The sequence below is a fragment of the Erpetoichthys calabaricus genome, chromosome 11 (assembly GCF_900747795.2).
Source record: "Erpetoichthys calabaricus chromosome 11, fErpCal1.3, whole genome shotgun sequence".
Taxonomy (NCBI): domain Eukaryota; kingdom Metazoa; phylum Chordata; class Cladistia; order Polypteriformes; family Polypteridae; genus Erpetoichthys; species Erpetoichthys calabaricus.
The window spans coordinates 38311340-38334387 of NC_041404.2; the positions used below are offsets into that span (position 1 = coordinate 38311340).

Consider the following 23048-nt stretch of genomic DNA (forward strand, 5'->3'; position numbering starts at 1 on the left):
AGAGTGCCCTTGAGTCAGTTGGGTTCCTCTCACCTAATGATTTCTTGTTGTTTTACTTATTTATGCTTTCACAAGGAAAACAAACAAACTGAGAAAACTGTTTATAATGTTGGAGGAAAAGAGCTTGAGAGGAGCAGACACAAGTTATAAGACGATATATAGTTGCTTTTAGTTTTCTAGTTTTTCTGGGTTCAAACTTAAAATGTCCTGTAAAGTATATTAAAAATGTCCTGGTGATTGTGTTCAAGAGTTTTAGTACACTGGAAAGGGCCTGTGTGTCTCTCATTCCCTAAATAACAGTATTTGTAGCAACTATCTATTTTCCAAAATCTGCCACTCTAGTAATTTTGTGTGGAGTATTAAATTAAAACCAAACACCACAGCAAAATAATTTAGTAAAGTTTCCTGAGATGAGCCCCTCAGTGTGATTGTACTCACATGCGTTTCAGCTTCTTATACTGTGAAAAGGCACCTGGGGGAATGCTTTTGATCAGATTCTGTTCTAGGCGGCTGCAAAAAAAAAAAAATGAAACCCAAAACAGTCAACAGTCATCATCACTCAGATCTCAAGTATAGTTCATCATAGTGTCCTGTAAAATGCAGCCTGTCTCCAGAGAAAACAAATCTGCTACTCACTTACAGTCAGAACAGCACAGATGGTTATGATCTTCACAAAAAATATTTCTTATTTGTGCACATGCTGATTCTGTATGTACCACATACTACATACTGTACATACATACTTCTCATACACAGATACATCCATATTATAATATATATTTATATTTATTGATAAATTGACACGGTAAAAGAAAAGAAATATATTAATTCTATGTCAAACTAGTTGCTCTAATTTGTTCTCCATTTATCATCTTAAAAAATAACTTTCTATCTTATACATGAATAGCTATGTACCCTGTGTATGAGTGTGTGTACTACGTATAAATAAGGTTAATATTTAATCCCCTTGGAATGCTTCAATTTTATTTTATAATCTTAATATATTTAAATGGATTTTTTTAACCTGAGCTCAACCCAAGCAATTGTATAATCTATCCATTTATTTTCTGAAGATGCTGTTTCCAAAACAGGGTTGATATAAGCCTGAACCTACCTAAACAGGTACAAGACTAAAAACAGAAGTGCATAGAATGTCTGTCCCCCTCACAACGTTGTGCACACAACCAAATCAACGGAAGCTCTGAACAGCACAATGAAAAAAGTTATAGGATAATCCCTATCCCATACGTACGTGATACGTTTTCATGTACGTACGAGATATTTCCACAAATGTATAGGATACTTTTGATTAAAAAAATAACAAAAGTGCGGTTCAGGCCTACACAATTATGACTTTACCAAGGCCACAGTGCTTCAGTTTGACGTCACTGCCATCTGAGTGTGGAATGGTTTAGGTACTTACTTTATGTTTACAGTTACCAGCTTGCATACTTGTATTAAGCCCCTGAGAGGACATGGAGTAATTTTTTTTTCTGGGAAACAATTTGGTGAGTACAATTTACTATCTTGTGCCCAACATTTAAATATCCATATGTTATATTTGACACCATATATTATCTAGTGTCCACCACTTACCATAGCCTGCGCAATACTGCATGTGTGCATACATTCAGATGAGCACCAAATACTTTTGCGTGTGACTATACATCATTTTCTGGAAACAGGACATATCACTAAACAGTTTGATGTTTTACTCATGCAGTAATATTCCACAGAAATTGATACTGGCAAGTTTTTAAAAGCATTCACACCCAGGTCATTGAATCCGAGAAGCAGGAACACTAACCACTCCACTAATATGTAGTAAAAGTAAATTACATTAGTTAGCTAACTACTTGCATCTATTTACTAGCTTACAGCCAGCTTATTATTCACACAAGTTACAAAAAGAATTAAAATTTTACATATTGATTGCATGTGAAATTTACCCAGTCCAATGCGGGTACACTAATGTGATTTTCTGGAAAACTTGGCACACTCGCTTATCTACACTGGTGGACTGTGGTATTTAACATGCATTTAAAGAGTTAAATCCAAATCAGATCACTTTAATTTTCACCATTTTCTGACAAGAGATATGCCCCTCTTAAAAAGCCAAACTTGAATATCTTAGTCAAACCTACTAGCAAACCTGGCACATTAGGTCATTTGTTGTGCTGTGCAAACAAACTGCAATGTTTAAAGGGCAAAATAGAGAGTTAACTTGTGTTGCTGTTGTTTTTATTTATATGTTTTCATCAGGATGGATCCATAAGTTAAACTGAAGGTGATACTTGCTTAGCCCAAACGTAGGTACACTAGAGGAATTCATTGACTAACATGCCATGTTATTGTGTTTACGGTGATGAGAAAAAGAAGAAACCTTCTTTCTGTTTATTGTGATGTTTCATATGCACTCTAAAGAGTTAAATCAATGTTGATCTCTTTCATTTTCCAAGTTCTTTGACAAAGAGATACATTTTTTGTTAAATGTACTGAATTTTGCCTGCAGCAACATGGAACTGTCAAATTCAGTGGCAAATTTGGCACACATCTCTCTTTATATAAACGGTACTGGAATGATTGTAATATTGAACTGACACTTGATATTGTTGAATCACTTTGGCTCACTTTCATTTTACAGTTATGTGACAAGAGAGACTGCCGTTTCAAACTGCAGTTAGTGTTGACGGCCAAATGCACATACAGGGTGAGCCAAAATGAAGTACCATATCTCTCAAGGTCATTGTGTGAGGTAGAGGCAGCCGAGTGGGTTGGGGTAGGGGTCCTTTGAGAGGTGATCTCTTGTAGTTTTCATTCTGCAACATCCCTTGGTCCAGTGTGCACCATGCTTTCGCTGTCGGAGCGTTCTTCAAAAACAACGAATCCATCATCACTACGCAATGGGCCTTCCAAACACACTTCAGCATTCCTTCTGATGGTGATGTCCCAAATTGGAAAACAATTCTTCAGTGGGTGGTTAAATTTAGAACAGATGGGTACAAAACTGAAAAGAAAATCTCCAGGCCGTCCTCGGACTGTACGAAGGCCTGAAAACATCCAAGCTATAAAGGGATCCTAGACATTCATGCGCAAACATACTTCTGCCTTAGGCATTTCCAACACATCTTTGAGGAGGATTTTGCATGAGAACGTTAATTTCCATCCATACAAAATGATGGAAGTGCAGGAAATCACTGAGAGAGACTGGGAGAGCTGTACAGAGTTGTACACGAACATTCTGAAAACATTTCCATTTGACTGGTTGTGTAAATAAGCAAAACTTTCACTAATGGGCTGAAACCAGCCCTCATAAACTTCATCAGAGATCCCCGCACAGTGAGCATGTTACAGTTTGGTGCGCCATTGCAGAATTTTAAATTGTAGGCCCTTACCTTTCTGAGGAAGGGTGAGCAATGGTCGCTGTCACTTCAGAATGTTACATTGAAATGCTAGAAAACAATTGCACAGCAGTAACTCTTACATATGCACAAACAGAAACTCTGTGTTGTGGGAGGTAAGTCAGTGTAAGCTAGCTGTGAGCAAATGGCACCTTCAAAGTGCATGAAATGAAACTTTATAACTAGCTAAAGAACTTTGACCTCATGAATTTAAAGATCAGAATTCATAAGTTATGTGTATTTTTCTATTACCCTTATGTTACAATTGTATTATTTTCTTTATTGCAACAAATTTATCTGGGTTATTTGTGAAAATACCACAATAAAGAAAATGAAACATTGTATGTATCTCTTCATATATTTAGCATTCCATTCGGAAAGTGAAACAGAGATCCCTCACTCAACCTACATTTATATGGCCTTTGTGGGTGTCTTATTAATTATGTTAATTAATTATCAGCACTACTGAAGGCAAAACTGAAAATTAAAAATTATACTATATATAGAATTCTTATACTATATATAATATATATAAGTATAGAAAAAATAAATAAATTATAAAATGATGCTGTTTACTGGAAAAATTGCTTTTTTGTTGATGGAGATATGATTTGGGCATTCAAAATGCTAATTTTATGTGCACCACTGACTGTACATCTTACAGTTTACATGCTGTAAATATAGGTGAAAGCTAATTCATGTTGAAAGAAAAAAATTCAGGTGAGGGAAGAGGGAAAGGGTCAAGAAATAAAGCCAAGCAAAAGGGTTTGAGTAGGCCAGAGTAGGTGTTAGCTGTTAAAGGGTTTGCCAGTCGTTCATTACTGCTTGTGAGATGGTTAAGAATTTATTGAGCTTTTGATGTCTATCTTCCATACTTGGATATTTTTAGCAGATATAAAATTTGCATGAAAGCAAAATATATTTTATTCACTACTGTATGGAGTTATTTACTGTACATTGTATTTTTTTGTGAAAATAAGGTTGTGGAAGGTATTACACTTGTTTGCTTTACTGAAGAGGTGCATAATAAAAGGCAACAAACTGGTTAGCAGCAAGCTAACTAAAAAGACAAATCAGTTTAACTATGATCAGAAGAAATGCCATGTCCCACAATATATTTTGTGCAATCTTTGAGATAAATGAATGTAACATGCTCCTTGCAAACAGGCTGCCAGTGACATAGTTGAAGAACTATACCATCTTTGTTTTATGCCATCTACATATACGATCTACAACTGTACTATCTACATGTTAAACATGTTTGTATTCATAATTACAGTACATGTAATGCAACAGTATATGTTGAAAGGAATACTGCTTGGCGTTTAGGTGGCTGACAGTAGGAGAAACCAAATAAATTAAGAAAAAAATTATGATTGTGGTATAGTTTGTAGAAAAAGCAAATTGTGCACAGACATACACTCAACAAAAAACCTTCAGCTACCTAAGAAGTTGGTAGAAAAAAGTAAGCAAGAATTGTAAATACCATATAAAAATAAATGCAATTGATTTAAAAACATTTAAATAAAAACATGCAATTGAAACCTTGGAGCCAAGAGGCTAATTGTGGAATTTCTTATGACAATACTAGTGTTCAGTATACATACCCCTTGAGTTCACTGGAATTCAACATGTTAATCAACTTCAGCATTTTCTTTTAAATCACTGCATTATTATGAGCTGAATATATCTGACATTATTTACTTAAGTATTTATATCAGTATTACGAATGTAGTCAAAGAGATTACAGATAGACGGACAGAAAACTCTGTCACAGCTCTCTCATTCTACTCACATTTCCACAATCCCCTCAGGCAGGTTTGCTGGTATCTCAGTGAGCCCTTTGCCTCGACAGTCTACAATGTTGTTGTTACATGTGCAGGATTGCGGACAGGAGGAAGCCTGTGCACTGCAGGTCTGAGGTTCAGTGGTCTGAGGACCTGGAAGAAGAACAAGGACAAGTCTTGTATATTTGAAATATATCAGTATGCCCAGCAGACACAGGAGAGAAATAAAACAAAAACAGGACCAGCAGTGATGATTTAGAAGGGGCTTTAAAACTAAGCAAACCGGCCCACGTTCACTGAGGAATGTTCGAATAGACAATGCTAATTTACTAATGCTTAACTACTGCATAAACTTGTTGTTCCATTAAAGACCTGGGGACTTCTATTTTCATTGCAAACAGGAATAGCAAATAGATATTTTTAACACCCTTTTAAGTTTGTTACTTAATAAATAGACACAATTATTTTACAGATTTTAACTACTTCAGCAATGGGAGTTTTTATTTTCCTCTCTTCCTCTATTATGGCTTTGGGCATATGAAGGATGTCTATTGATTCATTCCATTTCTATCATATTTATCACATTGACACACACTATTTTCATACTGATTTTGTTTTCTATGATGTTTTTCTTTTTGTATTCTTTTACTGTTTTCTGCAACATTTTGAGCTAAATATCAAACGTGCTAGATGAAATTATATTTAACTGATCTAAATTCCTACTAAAGTCTGAAAACATATAATTTTTAAAATTAAAATAGCACCTTAAAGTGAAAGCATTAAAATTAAGGAAGAAGAAGAAAAAACAAAAGCTCGAAAAGAAAAAATCCTTAAAGAACAATAGTAGTTTTCCAAAATGGTGAAGTGGGCAAAGGCTTGGTGAGCCACAGTAAAACAGCATGAAAAATCTAAATGAGCCAACAGACTGATATGGTCCAATAAAAACAGGCTGTGATTATAATTAGCATTGAAGCAAATCACTGTGTGGTAATGTTGACTTTCTCTTGGCACAAGAGAAGCGCCAGTGAAACCCACTCCAATCACATGCTGAGCACTAGTCTCAGAGCCTCCGTCTTGCGGGTACAGATATACATCTACAATACAGTCTGATTAAGGAAGTCATTCATCAAAGACATCAAGTCTCAAATTCTGGGATGCATAAAGACAAGTTCACGGTACTTAGTTACAAGGCACAGATGGCCATTATGTCACAGGTTTCTGAAGCAGATTGTGTTTCTTTTGCTAAGCAGCAATTTTGATAGGAATCCTTATCATTTTAACCAGAATGGTAAAAGAACTTTATTTTTTTCCTTATATGTATATTTTCAAACATCAAGCTGTGATATCCAAAAAAGTCATGGGAAAAGGGAAACATCGTTTTCCTTGTATTCATCTAATAAACATTTGATTGCAATAGTTTTGCTGAACTATTAACAGGCTTGCAGAAGTAGATAGAAACAGCAGGAACAACTGATATATCATTATATAAAGTAAATAGTTAAAAAAGTTAATAGTGAGTATACAGATATTAGTAAACACTTATTTTCTATATGCCATGTACTCAATATGCATTCTATAATGCTAGAATTTCACACATTTGCTCCGAACAGCTTTCTAAAATGCTGATAATGGTAGTGTAGTAACGAAAGGCCAACAGTGCATAAAATTAACATTGTATTTTTATTTGCTTTTTAAAGTGCTGTGTTCTAATGCCACAAGGTATTGCATAAGAATCAGTACTGAATAATTGCTACTAAAATGTTGCATTTTTCCAGCCTGTTTAATTTTGTAATGATCACAGAAAAAAAAAAACTTACATATGGACTCTCCCAGCACATCCTTAAGTAAGGCGTAACCCATGGGTTCATGGCAAAGAAATATTACCTCAAGTGGAACATACTTTACATGCGCAATTTAACTCCTCTACCATGACAGACAGACAGTCACAACTACATTTCAGTTTTGATAGTGGAAAGTGTTTCAGGCTATATTCACTCTACTACATATTCATTTAAAAATAGTTGTTTTAAACAAAAGTGATCTCCATCCACAATGGTATTTTCACATTATTTATGAAAACATCTCTATCCACACTAAAATGACTGAAAACTCTGCCTACACTGAGCATGCACGCATCAGTGGAAAAATCCGTGAAAGGATGGTAATTCCATTAACCATGGGATGTGTCACAAAACTGTAGTGACAGGTAAATTATTTGCATTCAAACTGTGCAAAACATAATTTAGATGTATACAGGTAAGCAACACAACAAGCACAAAGTAAAGCAAATCCTCTATAGATAGATAGATAGATAGATACTTTATTAATCCCCAAGGGGAAATTCACATACTCCAGCAGCAGCATACTGATAAAAACAATATTAATTAAAGAGCAATAAAAACACAGTGCATATAGACAATAATTTTGCATAATGTTAAAGTTTATGGGTGGAATTGAAGAGTCGCATAGTGTGGAGGAGGGACAATCTCCTCAGTCTATCAGTGGAACAGGGCAGTGACAGCAGTCTGTCGCTGAAGCTGCTCCTTTGTCTGGAGATGACACTGTTTAGTGGATGCAGTGGATTCTCCATTATTGACAGGAGCCTGCTCAGCGCCCGTCGCTCTGCCACGGATGTCAAACTGTCCAGCTCCATGCCTACAATAGAGCCTGCCTTCCTCACCAGTTTGTCCAGGAGTGAGGCGTCCCTCTTCTTTATGCTGCCTCCCCAGCACACCACCGCGTAGAAGAGGGTGCTCACCATAACCGTCTGCTAGAACATCTGCAGCATCTTATTGCAGATGTTGAAGGATGCCAGACTTCTAAGGATGTATAGTTGGCTCTGTCCTCTCTTGCACAGAGCATCATCTATGTCTGCTATGTTGGAATACGGAGTGCTCCCGTGAATGGTGTCCAATGAAGGAATAAGACATAATGAGCAGGATCCAGTGAGGGAATGGACACTTAATAAGCACAAACAAATCACAGTGTGATTAGCCTCTGTGTTTCCAAAAAAATGCATTTTCGCCATTCCACACTATAACACTGAGACTATGTTTTCAGAATTATATGACTCTGGAGAGCATTTTCCATAATTTCATTTTTCGGGGATTGAAATGCCGAGGTAGTGGTGACAAAAAACAAAAACAGACAGTAATGTCAGCAGTTTTACACAAAAACATTATACTGTAGATGGGGCCTCAGTCAGTAGCATGAAAAAGCATGAATGTGGACTCATCACATGGTCATTGTATGAAGCAAAATAACTATAACTTTCTACAGTAAAATGTTTGAAAAAGCATTTAAAAAATTGCTGGGCTGTACGTACAGGAGAGACAGAGATGCACCTGTGTTCCCTCCTGAATGCTTGAAGGAAGAAAGATGGAGTGACTCCTATTAAAGAACATGATCAAGCTGACACCATCCAGGCAGTGGGTGGGCACAAAGCATAAGGAGAGCAATGGAAAGGGCTGGGCTGTATGTTTATCAATGTGGTTTGCTAAGAGGCTGCTTAAGAGGCAAATGTGTACAACTCCATGAACACTACAGGCATCTAAACAAAGTTCTAGACTAGAGTCTCTGTAGCAAAAGTAGAGTTTTCTTTGAAAGTGTGGCACCTGTCTGGAACAGAACCATGAAGGAGTTCGCTTGTGGCATAGTGCAGATCAAGTAGACAATCAAGAGGAGAGTTTGGTGTAAATATTTATTGGTGGGAGGAATGCTTATCAGAGAGAGAGAGAGAGAGAGGCAACAGGTGAGAAAGGAGAGCAGGATTACATTTTAAAAACTGAGTCAATGGGCTAATCATCTCACTGGCTAAACAGGAATTCAAGGTCAATCTAAGCAGGCTCAGAGTGGGAACAGTATTTTTCTTTTCTGACTGGTTTGGTTGAATAAACACACTAAAGGATATACATTTTTGGTCTTTGGAATTATTTTGTTGGACAGTCATGTAACTATGCTATATAATATTTCAATTAATGTTTATTTTTATTTTGTACATTTTTCACAGACATGAATGTGGAATAAAGGTAAAACTTAAATACAAAAAAATGTAGTTGGAAGGAAACTCAGATACTTTCCAAAAATTTGGAAATTTAGAAATGTAGAGGTACCATCCTGTTTTCTCTGGTACAAGTGCAGAGGGGAGATGCTGGGTATATTGGGAGAAGAATGCTAAGGATGGAGCTGTCAGATAAGACGAAAAGAGGAAGGCCTAAGAGAAAGTTTATGGATGTGGTGAGAAAGGACATGAAGATGGTGGGTGTGACAGAGCAAGATGCTGAGGACAGGAAACAGATGATTCACTGTGTCAACCGCTAATGGGAGTAGCCGAAAGAATAATAAGAAGAAGACCAACTTGGTTTTTGATACCTTCGCATATAATGCAAGGAGTACCTACTATAATAGGCATATCTGCCATTCTGTCTGCATGAAACAACTTGTGAACTTGTCAAGAAAGTTCAACTTTCGTTGAGATATCTCAGACATATTGTGCTGTACAAAGTTTGGAAATTTCAAAATCTCGCTTTGAAAATATTGATGAATATGCAAATTTGTCTATCTTAAAACATAGAAATATTCAGTGCATTTTCAACTAAGAATAAATATATACTTTGTGGGAGTTGGCCGGTCGTTCATCCCGGCCAATACCCCCAGGTCACTAGATGGAGTCCTCCCTGTAGCATGGAAGTGCCCCAAAGACCAGCAGGGAATCATGGACAATGGAGTTTTTATTCCCGACCCTGCTGGACACCGTGGGGCCCACCAGAGGACGCTGCAGGGATGCTCAAGAACTTACATGTGCCCTATAACCCGGAAGTGCGTCTTAATTACTGCGACAGAGGAAACAACGTACTTCCGGGATGAAGAAGGAGATTTTCATCCGACCCGGAAGTGCTAACGAGTCACATGGACAAGGGTTCAGGAGCACTTCCGGGTCATGGACTATAAAAGACTGTGGGAAACCCAGACGAGTGAGCTGAGCTGGGAGAAAGGGTGGCAACGCGTCTGGGAGTGGAGGAATTGTGATTGTTTTTTGATTATATGAGTAGTGTGGAGTGGAGGGTTCTTTGTGCACGTTATTATTATAAAAATAAAAAGTCTTGGACTTTTACCTGGTGTTTGGTACCTGAGGGTTCAAGGCAGCAAGAGCGCCGCCTACTGTTACAACTTTCAATTTTACTTTGACAGAGTTTACATCAACTTACCGTATATTAATTTTTTTATATGTTACTATATTTATTTATATGTATAATGCGGGTCTTGAAACCCGAAAAATTGATCATAAAATCAGACCCCAACTTATACGCCTGTTCAAAAATACGACACTTAATTTTTTTTTTTTACATCTTCTTGCTTCCTCCAATCTCGTATCAGTTTCTCAGACACATCAAATTTTGTTGTAGCAGCGTAGTTACCAATTTCTTTCACCACTTCAATGTCTCTTAACACTAGAATTACCAGAGCCTACGAAAAAACTCGTATATCCGGCCCACCTTAAATCGCTTCTTAAATCCGTTCACACCTCTCCGCCAGCATCCTTTGTCCTCTAAATGTGCTGATAAAAGACAAGCTGCCAGCAGCCGGCTATTCCATCCCCCCACCGACTTAGAACGTGAGCGAAGTTTTCCCAGCTCACGCCTTGATTGATTATGTGGGAGTGAAGTGGAGTTTTACAGTGGAAATAAGACATCATTATTCTAAAGTAATCTGTGTAAACACATTGTTAAAACAGAAACTTTTTCATATTTTAGTAATAAATGTTACAAGTAAGATCGGGGGAGTGGTGATGTTAGAGCGCCTGCGCTTATTCAGTGCAGCCGGGACAACGCACATGTTGTTCTTTTTTTCTTTCAGTACACGTGGCTTCCCTGTTTATTTATATATCTAGTGACTTCTCTGCCTGTCTGTCTCTCTATTACGCAGTGCTCTGTCTGTCTGTGTGTTATGGATCTTAAAAATAAGTTACAAGGACAGTTGTTCCTGTTAATTGCAGTCTCAATTGTTAAAAAAATATTTGAAAAGGAGCATCCCACATGAAAATATAACAATCTCAGTAACTGACAGTGCATACCAATGTATAAATTTTATGTCCGTTTGAGGTTTAAAAGAAAAGAAAAAAAAAGCAACATTTCATCCCCAGCGGGGAATCGAACTCAGGTCTGTGAGGCAAGGAAAAGCTGCTCTGCGTTAAGAGGCAAATCTTAGCACACTATGCCACAGAAGCTGTTGAATCATTCTTGAAGCTTTTGTAAAAGTGTTTATTTGATCTTTGGAACTCGGGCTTTATATATTCTATAGTTTATGCCTACTACATTTTGTAACATTTATTACTAAAATATGAAAAAGTTTCTGTTTTAACCTTTGAAGCATACGGGACAAATATGTCCCACATATTAAAATGCATGCCTGTAGTTTATTTACACACACAATGATGCGAAATGTTTTGTAATGGATCCAACAGGTGTCAGACCACTACAAAAGGTCCTTTATATTGTCCACGTGCTTCAAGCCACCATTTCGTGACGAATAAACAGTGCTCGTTTTTCGGGTGTGCCGTGCTAGATATTTCAGGAGAGTTTTTTTAAAATATAAAATTTACTTCTAATCTTTTTTCAGTCAGATTTATGAATTCATTTGTGTAGATGCTAAAAATCAATGTAAAGTTGCAAAATATGTGTAAATACATATAACATTACATGATATTCTTGAAGGGACACATTTGTCCCAATGTGCTGCATGTGTCGATTAGATATACCGGTGTGATTCACTCATTCTACTTCAGATTCCGTTATGGCACGACACTTCCACATTGATGATGATGAAATTATCCAATATTTGAATGCTGATGACAGCGGGGATGAGACTATCTTGGTACTTGATACAGAAGATCAAGAATTTTTGGAAGGTGATGCTGATGAGATTGGAACAGATGTAATTATTGAACCACCAGTGAATGACAAAAATTCGGGAAGTGACAATGCTTCCACAGTTACTTCTCCAGAACCTGCTGTTCCTGGTCCTTCTGGTCACCGTCCAAAGCGGATGAGGTCAGCTGTTGAAACAATGCCAGACACAAATAACTCCTCTCCATCTTCTGCTACAGGTGCTGCGCCTGAAGAACGTCCACCTATAACTTTCACATGGCGCAAGTCCTATAGACCTTTTCTGTTCAGAGACGACAAGAAACCACAGGCTTATGGACAAGTTAACATGGACAAAATCTCAGATTCAGAAACTTTGGATGCAATGCCAGCACCCCTGCATATATTTCAAGCAGCTGTGCAATTTGACAAGCTTGTCGAAGAAATACTGGTTCCAGAAAGTATCCGGTATATGCAACAGAAAGGAAACACTTTCTCCATTGAACCTGCCGAAATGAAGGCATTTATTGGTATGAATTTGGTCATGAGTTACCATGTTCTGCCATCATTACGGTCCTACTGGTCCACACAACCCGACATGGCGGTGCCATATATTGCTCAAGTTATGCCTTTGCAGCGATTCGAGGCTGTTCGAGCAGCTCTGCATTTTATTGATAACAATGATTGACATGATCCTGATGATAGAGCATGGAAAGTGCGCCCACTTATTGTTCATTTCAATGCAGCCTTTCAGGACATACTCAGCATAAGTGAGGAACAGTCCATAGATGAACATATGATCAAATTCAAAGGCCACAATATTATGCGCCAATATGTAAAAGGCAAACCAATAAAATGGGGCTTCAAAATGTGGTGCAGATGTGATGCTCGTACTGGATATTTATATCAATTTGAACCATATCTTGGCAAGAAAGCACAGCATGTGGAACATAATTTGGGAGAGTCAGTAATCTTGCACCTTACTGAATCATTACCCAGAACAGGATGCCAAGTATTTTTTGATAATTTCTTCAACTCTCCGAATTTGCAGTACATCCTTGCAGAAAAGGACATACGAGCTTGTGGAACGGTTCGTGCAAATCGGAGAAATATGCCGAACTGCCTGCCAATTGATAAAAACATGAAAAGAGGGGACATTTCTGCTGCTTCCAGTCGTGGCATTGCCTGTGTGAAATGGAAGGACAACAGAAGTGTTGTGATGTTGAGCAACTTCATTTCGCCAATTCCTACTATCACTGTGAAGAGACGAGTAGCAGGATCAGCTAATAAAGTAGATGTCCGTTGCCCTTTGGTAATTCAGAAATATAATCAACATATGGGTGGTGTTGATCTTATGGCTCAGACAAAGGTGACATATGAAGTTGACAGGAAAGCCAGAATAAAATATTACATTCGCATCTTCTTTGATTTGGTTGACATTTCTGTGAATAATGCATATATAATTTATCTGAAGATCAATGAAATATACCATTTCCATGACACTCCGATGAAGCGGATTGAATTTCGGGCAGCATTGGCACGTTCACTGATATCTGATTTCTCCTGCAGACAGAGAAGTATTCCGACAAATATCCAAACACAAAGGCGTACACAAATGGCAACAAACCCTCGCAAGCCAGAACATACCATGAAAAAGACAGAAAAACGCAAAAGATGTTATTACTGTGCACAAAAGAAAATTGAAAACAGAACTGACAATGTATGTATAGTGTATGATGTTCATTTATGTTATACATCTGACAGAAACTGTTTTGTTGATTTTCATAACAAGTAATAACTGGAAGCATGACCTTGGCGCATATAGGGACAAATACGTCCCATATTTTTTTAATGATATTATGCATATGTCACTTCTAAAAATGGAATAAATGGATTCTATTAGCTTGTTTGCATATATTTTTCCACAAATTAATATCACCTGATGTGTACTTCTCTTATGTGCTTCAAAGGGTTAACAATGTGTTTACACAGATTACTTTAGAATAATGATGTCTTATTTCCACTGTAAAACTCCACTTCACTGCCACATAATCAATCAAGGCGTGAGCTGGGAAAACTTCGCTCACGTTCTAAGTCGGTGGGGGGATGGAATAGCCGGCTGCTGGCAGCTTGTCTTTTATCAGCACATTTAGAGGACAAAGGATGCTGGCGGAGAGGTGTGAACGGATTTAAGAAGCGATTTAAGGTGGGCCGGATATATGAGTTTTTTCGTAGGCTCTGGTAATTCTAGTGTTAATTTAAAACCAGCTTCATATTTTCTTCTAATCGAACGCTCCATCGTAGATAAGGGATGATCTTGCGATAAAGGTGTATGAGGGTGAGAGAACACAAAACACAAAACAGTGCAAACTTTACTTCGGAATAGTTTGGGTATTACCGTGTGGTCACATAGGCGCATTACATAGAAAAAAAAGGTAGTGTGCTCCATGGTTACTCTCTCAGGTGGGTGTTAGCATATCATAAACTCTTGGACAAATAGCATGAGTTTTCCGCATTCGACTTTTACGACCAACATTATAAAATACCAGAAATTATACAGTAAAATCAAGTCCCAACTTATATGCAGAAGAACTTAAACCCGAGTATATACGGTATATATTTTCCTCTTTTACTTGTCCAGCAGTCACTGGGAATAGACAAAACAGCAGCACTCTTCTCCTGTTGCTTATGTAAGTTAACTGTAAAAGTCTGTAGACTTAGAAATGAATGGAAGAAGAAAGCAGTTATGTAAGCATATATAAGGCTGAACTGACGGAACTAATATTAACTGCAGATTATTATTGTAATGGAAAGATATTATTAAACTGGAGCTAAACGATGTTTGAATGAATGAATTATATGGAAAAGGTGCAGCTCCCCTTAATGATATAAAGTTGAGCCTGATCGATTAATTACATGATCAGAGATAATGAAGTTCAATAAACTATTGAATGTATTAAACAAAAAAAGCACACACAAACAGCGTGATCCCCATAGTGGAGGTAAGTGAAGCTAAGAAAACTCGTGATTTCATATGCCTTATTTGTTCTCAGTAAATCAATATATACATCTTGTATATACTGTACATAATACCAGTGTCAAAAGATTGTTTTCTAAGCTTAACTAGAGTCTATTTCACCGTAGTCAGCAAACATTCAGTGCTTTGTTTTTTCTTTACACAAGATTACACCCAGACCTTATGTGACCTTTGTCTTTGTTCTTCACATTAAAAAAGATTGCATCTGAAGATAGTTCAATGGCTGCTGTAAATTTTGGTGCATCCCAAACAGGTTTTGCAAAAAAACTAAATTGGCTGCATAAATATGTGTATCTGCATATTGTCCAAATTGAAAGAAATGTTACAAATACAAAAGCTTACTTTTGCTGTTTGCATGAAAATTTACAAAAAGTTAAGTTTTTTTGTAGATTATCTTTAAAAGCTTTTGAAAGGCAGTCATTCGAAATATAAACTACTTGGTGGCTGCATAGACTATAGTCTACTATTCTGCACATGTGCAGTAAACACCTTCACTCAGAGGGTAAAGAGAAGTTGATCTATTTTAGTTCTTAGACTTTTTGAATCACTAGTATTTTTCTCCCTATAAATAAAGACCCTATTAAAAATAAGATTTTTGATAAATATTTGATCAAAGACGATCAATCCATTAGACAACGTAGGTGGCTGTTGTCATTCCAGGGGCACTGTTTTTAGGTATTAAAACTCAAGGTGCATGCGCCCCAGACATTGAGGGAAACTGAGGGCTCTATATGAGCTTTGATCTTAACTGTATTCAAATGTATTCAGAGTAGGTTAAAACTTCATGTATGTTTATGCTTAAATCGCCTTTGTATGCTTAATTATCTTAATACATAATTCGCCTGCCTCCTCACTCACTCACTCACATCCGTCTGAAGCCGAATGCGCAGTTGCCTTCTGCGCAGCTGCCCGAAAGACCTTACGAGACCGACATCCAACCCCAACATCGCGGCAGGCGGCGGATTTACGGCCGCAAAAATTCAAAGAGAAAGGTGACTTCGATTAGACTTCGATTAGAGGCTTAATTACGTATTCTGATTCAATTACGCATTCATTCAATAAACCTATATCACATTTATGGTGCTTATACTTATTACTATTTCATATTGTACTGGAACATTCATCATTCAATATTATACTATAGGCCTGGAAAATTCATCAACTAATAGTACAAGCCTGTACAGTAATGAGTAAAGCGGACTACAATCATTACAAAACAACTTCTTCGTTACTTATCATTTGTTCTTCATACACTGCTGACACAAACCCGTACCCGTTTCATCTTACGATGTCGAAACGGGCTCTTTTTCTAGTCATTAATAATTTATCCTTTTTGTTCACAATACATCTGCAAGGCATGTAACACTAAATTACTTTTGCAGTGCACAGCTTTCACTTGAAAAACATTGCCCATCATGAAAATGGGGTTTTCTGTGTGCGGAAAGTGACATGATCAAAGACAAAAATGAGACTGGGTTGAGTTAAATTAATATGCTTTTCGGACGTTGAAAATGCTCTTTACAAATGATCATTTTAAAGCTGTAAAATGAAAACACAAAAAACTACAGTTATTTCCCCCTATGCTTAATCATAAAGCAAGCCATCTTTTGTTTGCTATGATGATTGCTTAATGTTTTAAATATAAAACAACAGTGAATCAGAGATCTCTAGTTCAAGGGTGAAACAGAACTGGATTAGGGGCAAAATGTACTTTTAGGGTGCCACACAAGTGTTTAAACTCCAAAAAAAACAGACTTTTTTTTTCAGAATTGGTATCGGTGGCAAACATCTCTGATCAGTTGGGCTCAATTATGAAGATAGAATGGGTTTAGGAAGGGCGTTATAGTTAATCTTTAGGCAACAGATCAGAGCTGATGATCATGTAACATTGACAAAGAGGCTGATTGTGCTACAAACAGCAAGGTCAAGGCAGAATTTCAGTTTTGCATGTGCTGAAAAAGTTACTAAATGGTGTAATGCACAACAGACTGAGCTGAGATTATGGATTATCCTGATCCAAAGAGTCATGTTTGTTTTTGTGTATCATCAGACTGGAATTAAAATTTTTAAGGCAATTGTCAATTTTGATATTTCTGTTGTACAATAATCACTTCCTTTCCAAGTTCTTATTTATTGTGTTATGTTTAACATACATCAGTCGATGCCAGTATTAAATCACTTGAGTTGGAATCTGCTTTATAGCAAAATGTTTAAGCCACCATAAGCCTATTTGGGCAACATTAGTTAACTACATGGCATTATAAAGTACTGTTTAAAAGCACATATTTAATATAGTCTACTAACACATGCAATTTTATAATACAGTATTATTACTGTTATTTTCAACTATGACTCATTGTTACAAAAATATTTAATAACAAAAAATGTGATAACTGACTCTTAGATGAAGAAACTAAAAATGTAGAATGCTCTAATCTTCATATCAGTTAACTTAGTAGCTGAATGCAACTGATTGTTGCGTTCTGAATGAATTGAATGAACTAGAGGATTAAAATTAAGGTAATAAAATACCAAAATGAAAATATTATCACTTTCTGTATTTAAAAGAAATACCTTTCTTCAGTTTCTGTTGTTACCTGAACAAAGAAATTCCTTCTTCTGAACATCAGCCACATTCAGACCTCTCATGTGAACAGGTCCCATGCACTGGGTAAACTGGGCAATTCCACGGCGCTGGCGCAGCCAATCAGAAAGCCAGGAGAGATGGCAGTCACAGTATAGATTGTTGGAGTGCAGACGTCTTTGATTAAGTTGAAGGGAGAAGAGAGGAAGAAAAAGAAAAAAGCAGAAGTAGATTAGTTATTTGGTGATAAAACAGTGATGTTTAAGAGTGTGTCTCGTGCAATAAATAAATAAATAGATAAACTTCACAATGATAGTTTACTGCCCATTTGTCTCACATTACAAGGAAAGGGCTCATTCCAAGACCAATGTATTACAAAGGGTTGGATCTATCAAATTTTTATCCCAATGGACCAAAATGAAAAATATCCAGGCTGGCATAAACTAAACCATACTATACACAGTACTGAAGATAAAATAACCAAGTCCGTCCTTCATTAAGGTAGAAATTGATGCCTAGTGGCTAAGACACTGTACTGTAAGGACCATCATTGTTGGATCAATGACCCCTTTGCCTGACAGTGATTAAACTGTAGAAATATGGAAATTAATTTACTGATGATTTATGGCAATGTTTCAGTGGTGATCAATCTATGTCAGGGGAATCATATGATCTACTAGGTTTCTTCAGCAAAGATGGAACCTTTTGAATCACGCACCATCAATTCATCCATGCATCCATTTCCAAATCCTATTAATTCAGTTTCACGAACACAGATTAGCTGAAACCTAACCTAGCTAGGTCATGTCCCAAAAAGGACCGATCCTTCAGAGGGTGCCAGTCCATCATAAGGCACACGTACATTTACTGTACTAATACCACGGAAATGAACAGTCATTATCCCAACTAAAATACATGACTTTGGAATATGAGAGCTAAAGACAGTGAACAGGCAGAATCTGGAACTCATGAACATGGAGTTGTGACACAACAACATAAACCACTTTTCCACCCAGCTACACACCTCAGTAGAGACATGTAACATACAAAGTCAGGGGTTCCTCAGTATCGGAGTAGTTAGTGCTGTCAGTGTCAAATTTGCACAGTGCCACACTTCCAAGTCTTGCAGGTTAGGTTAACTGCTAACTCTAAATTGACCCACTATTTAGCAATACGGTTGTGTGCATAAGAGTGCCCTGTGAGAGACTGGGATTATGTCAAGGATTAGTTCCTGCCCTAAGACCACTCTGAAAGAGAAACAGTGGAGTAGGGCAACTGAATGGATGGGAGGTAAGTACATTTTGGAAAAAGAATTGATGAGCTAATTTTTGATTTTCTGGAGAGACTCCATTAACATTTTATCTTTTGTATTTAGTAATGTGTTTTTGATTGTTGTATTGCTTTTCTACTGTAATGCATACATCTGGAAATAAACACATTTTCCTTAAAAACAAATGGATCAACCTAATGCCTAAAACTTGTAAAATTGTAACTTCATGAGTCCTTACACGTACACATTACATAGCAGTTTGACAACTAAGACTACTTTCTTTTTACCGAGTGATATAATCCAGTAGTCTACATGATAAAGGATTATAAAACCACCCTTGACTGCTAAAAAACATTAAACGCAGCCAATATTCAAACATGCCTTTTTCCGCAGCTATGCTTTCCGTTTGTACCAGGTTTGATTCACCAATCAATACATGGTACTTGCTAGAACCCACCCTCGTAATTTTGATGGGTGAAAATGACAGCTTAGTTTCCAAAACTTATTTGATTCATGTCATGTGCCATTTCACTGAAATAAACAAAAGAAGAAATAAATACTTATAATTAACCAACAAAACCATATTTCATTAAACATTTAATTATGTACACTCAAATATTACTTTGTCATTATTTACTGTCACATTTCAAAATACATTTATTTATTTCCAGATTAATTTAATTTTGTCTGAAAGATTCCACAACAGAAAATCAATTCATTCCTACCCATCTTTCTTTTACACGAGTCACTAGCTTACACAACTGAAAGAAATGAACAATCTTTGCAATGATCTGTGGTATTTTGTCCTCATTAGTGTGACAATGCAGATAGACTGTTAATGCCTAACTATAAATAATTGTTAATTGATCATTTCAGACTACAAGGAAGACGTACCCTACATGACAGCATGTTCAAAAAACAAGGAATCTTGTTCGTGACCTAATCATTTTCATATATTCAACATTAACCCCATCTCCTCAATACTACATTAGCAGTGTAAAAAGAGTGAGTGTGTTTATCAGGTATCAATTACATTAATAATGTCTAGCAATAGTTTAAAGTAAACAAGACAAAGTACATTCTGTGGCTAAATAGAAGCAAAAATAAAAACATGACACTGGTATATACCAGAGCACGCTGGACTCATCTATAATGGCAGTTAAATTGAGGGCAGTGTGTGTAGGCATGTGGTCAAGGACTGACACATAAAACTAACATAAACTGATTGACCGGTTCCCTTTACAAGTGAATCAAAACAATATTATGCCATATTAATTTAGGCAATGCATGTTAAGTGAACAGTCAGCTGCAGCGCAGACTGTGTGTAAAACTGCATGTTGGCAGAAGTACAGTAATTAAAATGTGCACTGCTGATAAGACTCTTTGAAAAAGGTCATATTATAATAACAACATATAAAAAAGAAATATAGCAGTTATTTCCCATTGTGTTTAATTGGGAAAACAAGATCTTGTTTGCATACTCAGATGCTGAACTGTTGTAAGATAAAACAGCAGTAACTTAGAGAACTCGAGTACAAGAGTGACTTTCACAAAGATGTTATCCAAAAACAGACCAGCGGGAATAAGCAAATTAGGTCCAAATGCTGTGTGAATGAACATGTTGAAGAGGCAGAAAGCTGTTTTTCTAATGATTGATTCCACAAACTAACAACAAAGAGATCCAAAAGAATCATGTTCACTTTGTAGGGGATGTACAAATAAGAATAATGTGTCTACAGTGCTACAGTGTGGAAAGTAGTGAGAGGAAAAAACAATCATCTGTTCTGTTATCAGTTTTAGCACTTGTAAGAGCCATTTTCCTAGTTCTATAAAATTTATGAATATTTATTAGATGACAATGCATAATCTATGGAAGGTTCACATAACCCTCGTAAATAGATTTCTATTGGTACATTCTTGCCTTTTCTTACTGCTTCAAGTAAACATTATTCTTCAGTTAGTTAGTGACAGCCTTGCCTTGTATAAGGTGTACAGGCACACTGTTTTTAACTGTGAACGTGCTCGCGCTCGTGACTGTGCTTGATGGCCTACAGGCTCTTTGAATGTGTGAAGTAACACGTAAAGAAAACTTGTTTATTTAAGTACCATACCGTATGCTAAGGCATACAGAAGAAGAAATTAAGAACGTTTAAGTAGAAAAATAACTAAACTTTTTTCAAGATGTTATGGTGTATAAAATCTGTACATTTTGGTTTAATTTTCCATTATATTTTGGTCAAGATAAAACAAGAGATGAACTACAATTACGACAAATCAAAGCAGGTCTTCTTACACCTCACTTTCAAACAGCTGTTTCCAACATTGAAAGGAAGACATTCTGGTGGCTCAATTACTTTATTACCTGGGAAAGGATGTTGTGCTGACACCTCAGGCTATTGATTACTTTATGGATGGACATTTGGGATAAGAATGTGGTTTACAGCCTTGGAAAAGGGAAACTGAGGCAATATCAAAGAACTTTATTATCTGGGAAAGAGTTTGAGCAAAATTCATCAATCACATTGACAGCCAGCCAATCAGGTGCATGTGTTGTGAAACCAAGGCTTGACATTTCATAATAAATATGCCTTGGTTTGGAGAAGAGGAGAAGGAGGAGAAGAGGGAGAAGAAGCAAAGAGAATGAGGAGAAGAAGAGGAACAGACGAAGATGGCATTGGTCGTCAGAAAGGCATCATGAACATCGATTGCTAAATCAAACGCCTCCCTGGGACATTCATCCTTGTCATCTGTAACTTTTTCATAAGCTTTTCCTAAAGACTATATATATTCAGACTTTCCTATCAGTACCTATTTTCTATTATTCTTTGTTCCAGTGGTATTATTATTATTCTTGTAATAAATACCATGCTGCTTTTAACTTTCTATGCTTTGTCTTAATGTCTAGAGTGATTGAATTAATAAGTTAGATTTCTTTGAGCACCTGGTGTAGCCAGATTTTTTGCCATTATTTCTGTGCTGCGAGGTTTATAAGGCTGAGAGTGAGGGTGCCACTCAAAAGAAGGGACAGTACGATAAGAAGAAGGTATTCTTGGCTGATAAATGGCCTATAGTCAAGAGTGCTGAGTCTTTGTATGTTTAAATGTATTCTTGTAGACCAAAAGTAATATTTAGGTCTGAGATATCACTAAAACATCGTATGTTGTTCGTGCCGATAATAAGTAAGTCTCTTGAAGTGCTGAGTGACAGGCTGATGTGTGGTTTAAAGTGCTAAGTGTTAATCAGCGTGTGTGTGTCATTCATGGGGCACTGTTGTGGTTAGGATCTGTGTGTGTGTGTTTATCTATGTGTGTGTGTGTTCATTTTTAAAAGTGCAACAGTAGACCAACCCGATAACGAACCTGACGAGAACATTTACCTTTGAGAAAACAGGTAAAGGGTAAATGGAGGGAAATACTACGATAATACACAAGAAAAGCTAAGTTTATAGAAGATACATTTTTCCTTTTTTTTTGGCTTTTATTCTATGTGTAAATATTTTTCCTTTTATTCTTGTGTGGATTATTTGCTTTTAACTTTCACTAAATATTTTTAAAACGAACTTTTGGACTTTGAGAATTCTTTCGACATGCGTTTTACCCGTGCCTGATAACACCTTATATTCCAGCAGCTACAGCACTGAAATATTTTTTTTTTGTGTAATATATTCAAATTATGCAAAGAGTGACATTTGATTTGACAATAGATGTAACTTTTTATTTTTTTAAAATTTTTTTTAGTTTCGTACTTAACAGTGTTCAAAAAGAACTCAGTCTTACTGTGTATAGTTGCATGTAATAATATTGCAACAGTCGAACAGCATGCAGAAGAGGAAGGCTGGGAGAATTATTTTGCACCCAGAAGCGCAGCACCAAAAAGTTAGGAGCCATTGCAGCATGTGGGTTAGGCAGTTGGTTATAGTGATGCAAAGTGTGCACTTTTGCAATAGAACAAAATTCATCAGCAATGACAAAATATCATTTAGTTGAAGAATATCATTTATTTTTTTACAAAATGTCATTTGAATGAGAAAACACTATTGTTTAAAAATAAAAAAACTTTTAAGGTGAGCAATGCAACAGTTGTAAACTGTGCAATAATTAGAGACA

General features: G+C 36.6%; 1 protein-coding gene across 2 annotated transcripts in view; it reads right to left on the reverse strand.

Moving 5' to 3' along the window:
* The window catches only part of slit3 (slit homolog 3 (Drosophila)), a 566711-nt gene that overhangs the window by 126267 nt on the left and 417396 nt on the right, over positions 1 to 23048 (reverse strand). For both annotated transcript variants that reach the window (XM_028812973.2, XM_051933851.1), the window contains 3 exons: positions 17686 to 17849; positions 5197 to 5341; positions 439 to 510 (listed from right to left, as the gene is read on the reverse strand). In XM_028812973.2, the coding sequence (XP_028668806.1) occupies positions 439 to 510; positions 5197 to 5341; positions 17686 to 17849 (381 nt within the window). The remainder of the gene's footprint in view (positions 1 to 438; positions 511 to 5196; positions 5342 to 17685; positions 17850 to 23048) is intronic.